Here is a 5,658-nt window from a genome sequence, read left to right as displayed (position 1 = left end):
CTATGCTGCAAATGAAATACAAATGGACACTAAACAGGGTTTATCTAAATCGTTACAATAGGGTTTAATGTATATATTTATTTATAAGGTGCTTCTGAATTCTGAATACTTTTTTTTTTTCTAAACAGGTTCTTCATCAATCAGCCTATTATTGATTGATTCCTTCCTACATCTGCTTTTTGAAAAACTCCTAAAGGCACTTTTAAGAGCCACGTCAGTCTGTTTGTATCTGTTCTTACTGCTGTCCTTATTGGTCTGTCTCTCTGTTTCTATCCGCATTTCTGTCTCTTTAACTCTTCAGCTTTTTTCTTGTTGTCAGTGTGCTGGTTAACCTATAATTTGCCTTTTGTCTGTCTGCTGCCTTTTCCGTCTGTAATTATTCTTTGTTTCAACATGACAGGCCCCAAATTCAGGCCCTGTACATTTTGCCAGACTCCCAATCAGGCAAGCAGAAGAACCTGCTATGTCTGCTTCGGAAGTCTGTCCAGCAAAAAGAAGCTAAAAGAAAAAGTAGAATCATTGGATAGTCAGTGGGCACAAGTTGTCTTGAAAAACAGAAATGTTTGCCGGATAATTGATTCTGCCCGTATTGCAGTAAGTAAAAAAATTTTTGTTTCATATATTATCATTAAGTTGTTATAAGATGTTGCTGGCACATTAACACAGCTCATCATATGTGCTTTTGAGAACATGCAACAATATTTTATCTACATTTTGCTAAAGACAAACAATTACTTTAACTGTAATACATCAGTGGTGGCTGTATGTATTCATATCAGTATGAATGTGTAAATGGTCTGTATTTGTATAGCGTTTTACTTAGTCCCTAAGGAACCCAAAGCACTTTACACTACATTCAGTCATCCACTCATTCACACACTGGTGATGGCAGCTACATTGTAGCCACAGCCACCCTGGGGAGCACTGACAGAGGCGAGACTGTCCAAGCCGGGGCTCGAACCGGCAACCTTCCGATTACAAAACGAACTGCCAACTCTTGAGCCACGATCGCTGTGTGTGAATGCTTAAATGGAAACTTCTAAGAAGCTGGTGTGAATATGGGTTAATATTGCATGTTGTATAAAGCACTTTTAGTGCTCCACGAGAGTAGGAAAACGCTATATAAGAGTCATTTCGTTTACCATTTAACAACAGGCTGTGTTTGACTAATTTGTGCCAACTATTTTTTTTATTAATTTCAGGTGCAGAAACTTGAGTCTATAGGCTACAAGCCCATTTTATTTATTGGCAAAAAAGACAAGGATTCACATAAGTGGGTAGCAGATGTTATTACCCATTTGGACCCCACTTCTACTACAAGAAATTTCCTGGAGAAGATGCAGAGGGCTTATGAATTTATACTGTCTAAGGGTAAGAGTGAAGTCTGTTGTATACTTTCAGTCCAGTTAATTAATGCTAATTTATATAGCAACTTTTCACAACAAGTCGTCTCAACTTGCTTTCACAATCAGAATACTTCATTAATCTTTAAGCAAATTGTGTAAGTATATTTTAAGGTCATTAAATAACCATTGAAGGATATGTTATCAAAGGCTTCGTTCACACTGCAGGTCTTAATGCTCAATTCAGATTTTTTTTGTCTGCTTGTTCACACTACAAATAAAATGTGACAGCAAACGCGCTCTAGTGTGAACGCCCAAAGCGGCCGCATGCGCAAAAGAAGACGTCACACACATTGCGCTCTGTTTAGACCCAGACCAAACAGTATTGTTTGACTGATGGCCCTTATTATAAAGACTTGTTTGAGACTTTATGTTTCCCAATTTTGCTTTAAGTTATTTTGTTATTTACATATGGCCTAATAATGATCCTTATTGCTGTTTTAGAGAGGAGCGGTGCTTCAAAGGGTAGTTTCAGATTTCTGTCAGAATCTGCAAATAAAATGTTCACGTTTCTCCAACATTGTCTTCCCAACAGTTTAGCTGGATGGCCAGGAAGCGTTCATGATGTCTTCTGTGGTGCTTCTCTGGCGCTGATAATTGGCGTCTGTCTTGTGTCAGTGACGTGGAAGATCGATTTAATGTGACAGGACCGTTCAAACAGCAGTCGCTTTCTAAAATATCAGCTATGTATCGGATTCAGTAACACATACGAACGTGACCCAAATTGGATTTGAAAATATCGGATTTGTGCCGTTCACACTGTCAGACCATGATCGGATATGGGTCGCAGAGGGTCAAAAAAATCGGATTTGCTGCGCTTTCGCCTGCAGTGTGAACGTAGCCAAAGTGTAGTTCCTGCTAAATATAAGGCCTTTTTTGAAAAATATTTTTATGAAAGTAAATATGTTTTATAGGAACCTCCACACCAGTGCACCCCAATACCCCCACAGAACAGCAGCTTGTGCAGTCCAAGAATGCCACCAAGGAGCATTGTGCTGACAAACAGACCCACATCAAAGAGCACGCAGAGATCCCCAGTGAAGAACAGGCAGAGACCCTGATCAACAAGCAAGCAGAGAGCCTCGCCAAGGAGCAGCCTGAGATGACCACCCAGGAACATCAATCTTCTAGGCTCCTCGAGGAGCACCCAAAGAGCCTGTCAGACGAGCAGACAGAGACTGTTTTTGTTCTCAATCTTGTTCCTTTATCTCCTTCTTCTGTTCCATGCTCCCAGTCTTTCCAAAAAAAGAAGAGAGACAGAAGCACCTCACAAACAACCTCTCCCACCTCTCCACCACCTTTTAAACCCGCAGACCAGCCATCTCTGCAGTCTCTTCATCCACCTGCTAGCCACGCGATCTCCCAGTCCTTAAGTGAGGGTGGCCAACATGAAAATAAGAAGAGAAAGAGTAAGTATTGCTTTGCATGTTATGTCTTGAGATTTTTAAGTTTCTTACCCAAAAATGATACATATGTTGTCCTAGAGAACTAACAAACCATTGCAAAGTATTATTCACTAGTTATTTAGCTGCATTTTGGTGTACACTATAAAAAGACTATAATTAAATATGGTCAATCCCTTACTTTAGTTAAGAGGACTTTGTAATTCAACTTGATTGGATTGAGAAAACTAAAACGCACTTTGAGAGAACATTTTAGTTTCTCTCAACAAATAGTGTATGCATTTATATAAACAAGGTCTGGTGGCACTCAATTGCAAAATGAAGGGTGAATTTTTTTGTTAATTTGTTGGTCCTAAGTGAAACTAGGTTTTTACACAGAATTGATTCACAATTTATGGTATGTACTTTAAAAAAAAACTCAACTGAGGTGGGTTCACTTTTGGACCCCAGAGGACAAATGGAGTATGGCAATCAGGAGGATATTACAGATTTTCACTTCTTGAGTGAAAACTCATATTTGATTTCTTGTGTATACAGAGTCTTATGTTTTTTTTAAATGTAATTTTTCATTTCTTAGGCTGTCGAAGATGTAGTAGGCAGAAGGTGTTCCAGTTTGAAGAAGTCACTGAGAGCAGGATAAATGAGGTAATACTTAAAATGTTTTCATTTGCTTTTCAGTAGACTTTTTACAGTAAGCCTATCTCAAGTTGTTTTCATCCATGCACTACAGCCATGAACTGTGCTACATGGGTAAATTCAAATGTACTTTTGAGATTAGTGAAGGGAAATGATTAATGGAATTACATTAAAAGATTGTATTGTATTTCATGTGTTTGTTCTTAAACAATTCTGCAAAATTAATCACAGACATTGAATACTGCTACATCTTGCTACAAAAACCTACATGGCTAACATAGAAATGACTGTATATGAGGAAGGATCATATTTTTTTCTGTGTAAGCCTATATCCTCAGTTGTTCTTGTTGAATCAGGATCATAGAAAGCACAATTTATAGATCCTGATATATGCTGACCAGCCCTGTCTCACTATAAATAGTAGATAATCATGTGTAGTTTGAAGTGTTTAAATGGACACAATTCAAACAATTCATAATGGGATGATATTGATTATGTCAGTGTATGATGTTACAAGTACGTCAAACTTTCCGAAGAAAAGAACATAGCCAGAGTCAAAAACAGATAGACGCAGTTAACTAAACCTGTGATCAAAATAATTTTTTGTGAATGCCACAATTGGATACATGCTTTTCAAAATCCTATTATTATTTTTTTTATAAACAGAAATGCCTTACATACACATACCTACACATCTATCAAAGTGTGTTTACATGGGTCTGTGTGTGTCTCAGGTGTGCACACTGGATTACACACAAGCTTTATGAAGACACCTATCCATTAACCATGTTATTTAACGATTGCCTCTCTGATTCCTTCTGTCTAGGGGAACACAGAAGTAAAAGTGCGTTGGTTGCCTTGCTCTGTTTGGTAAGAAGCTCTTGATATTTCATTCTCTGAGAATGTTCTGTTTCCATCGATTACCTTTTTGGAGCACAAATGAAAATGGAAAACCAGGTGTTTTGTCACGTCTTACTTCTCGCTTTTTTTCTTATCCTATCTCAATTATTTAATCAATTAAGGATTATTGCAAAGTTTTTTGCCATCTTTGTCGAATCATAAAATAACAAATTTAATAAGAAATATATTTGAAACTGTTCAGAAAACACACGTAGTGTCTCACTTAGATGCAAAAGTACTGGGAATAATTCCAGCTGGACTGTGCTGGGGCCATAAGAGCACTCACATTAATTGTAAGAAATATATAAAAGCTATCAGGATTTTGACAAAGTGGAGAGAATTTGTCCATGTCTTACACAGATTTATGTGTGCCAAAGGATAAATCGCCTAAGCAGTGGAGGGAGTATTCAGATTCTGAACTTTCCAAAGAAGTACTAATATCACACTGTGAAAGCTTTCAGTTGTTTTGCATACTGTATTTCTAGCATTACAATTGTGTGACAGCAATGAATCTCTACAAATTAAAGAGTAAACAACAGCCTTTATAATAATCCAAAAGAAACTAATTATCACATTTGAACAATTTTTATTTTCACTTCACAGAAAGGATATTATGAAATGTTCAACTGAAAAACAATAACTAAGTCTTTCATATGTGTCGAGTGTAACTGTACAGTAGTGTTTTGTTTGTAATCCATCTAAATTACAAATAGTGTAGCAGAAGTTGAAAATATCCATAAAAATGACAATTTGCATTTTGGTACAGTACTTAAGGAAATGTCTTTATCATGTTCCACCTCTGGTGTTAAACATAAAAAGCACGAAGTAATCCCCAACATGATATTAATGTTTTTGGTGTTGTTTCTTTCAATAATTATATTTTCCAGTGGGAAAATCTGGGATGACACGTGGGAGCCAGCCAGTGAATTTCAACACCACTTTGCCATGCCAGATGTGCCACCTCCTTCAGCCACTGAGGAAGTCTTCTTATGATGTTGTGATGTTTGTTTTTCCATGTTACAAACAAGTAAGATATAATGTCTGAAAACTGAAGTTGTGTACTGTCTACAAGGAACACTTTCAGAAATATGTGGAACCAAAGGTCCATACATCCAGATGTCACATTGATCTTCTCTGTTCACAGACTGGATATGTTCATTTTCAGCAGTTTGATTGTTTAGAAATGTTAGACAAATATTTATACTTGTTAAAATGCATTGTGTTACGTAAAAAAAGACTTTATCTTATGTTGTTAACTACAATAGTAGTTCTGTGTTCTTAACTTGAATGTTTTTGTACAGCATTTATATTTGCTA

General features: G+C 36.9%; 1 protein-coding gene across 1 annotated transcript; it reads left to right on the top strand.

Moving 5' to 3' along the window:
• Positions 1 to 393: 393 nt before the first annotated feature.
• Positions 394 to 5,335, top strand: LOC146610102 (uncharacterized). Its single transcript, XM_085346802.1, has 6 exons — positions 394 to 594; positions 1,203 to 1,371; positions 2,318 to 2,812; positions 3,384 to 3,451; positions 4,269 to 4,312; positions 5,230 to 5,335. Exons 1-6 carry the CDS (start codon positions 394 to 396, stop codon positions 5,333 to 5,335), a joined length of 1,083 nt encoding a protein of 360 aa, XP_085202928.1.
• The last annotated feature ends 323 nt before the right edge of the window (positions 5,336 to 5,658 follow it).

The sequence above is a fragment of the Diplotaxodon limnothrissa genome, linkage group LG22 (genome assembly GCF_057381915.1).
Source record: "Diplotaxodon limnothrissa isolate DT_005_m linkage group LG22, D_limnothrissa_male_GT1.1, whole genome shotgun sequence".
NCBI lineage: Eukaryota > Metazoa > Chordata > Actinopteri > Cichliformes > Cichlidae > Diplotaxodon > Diplotaxodon limnothrissa.
This window is presented reverse-complemented; position numbering and strand designations above follow the sequence as displayed.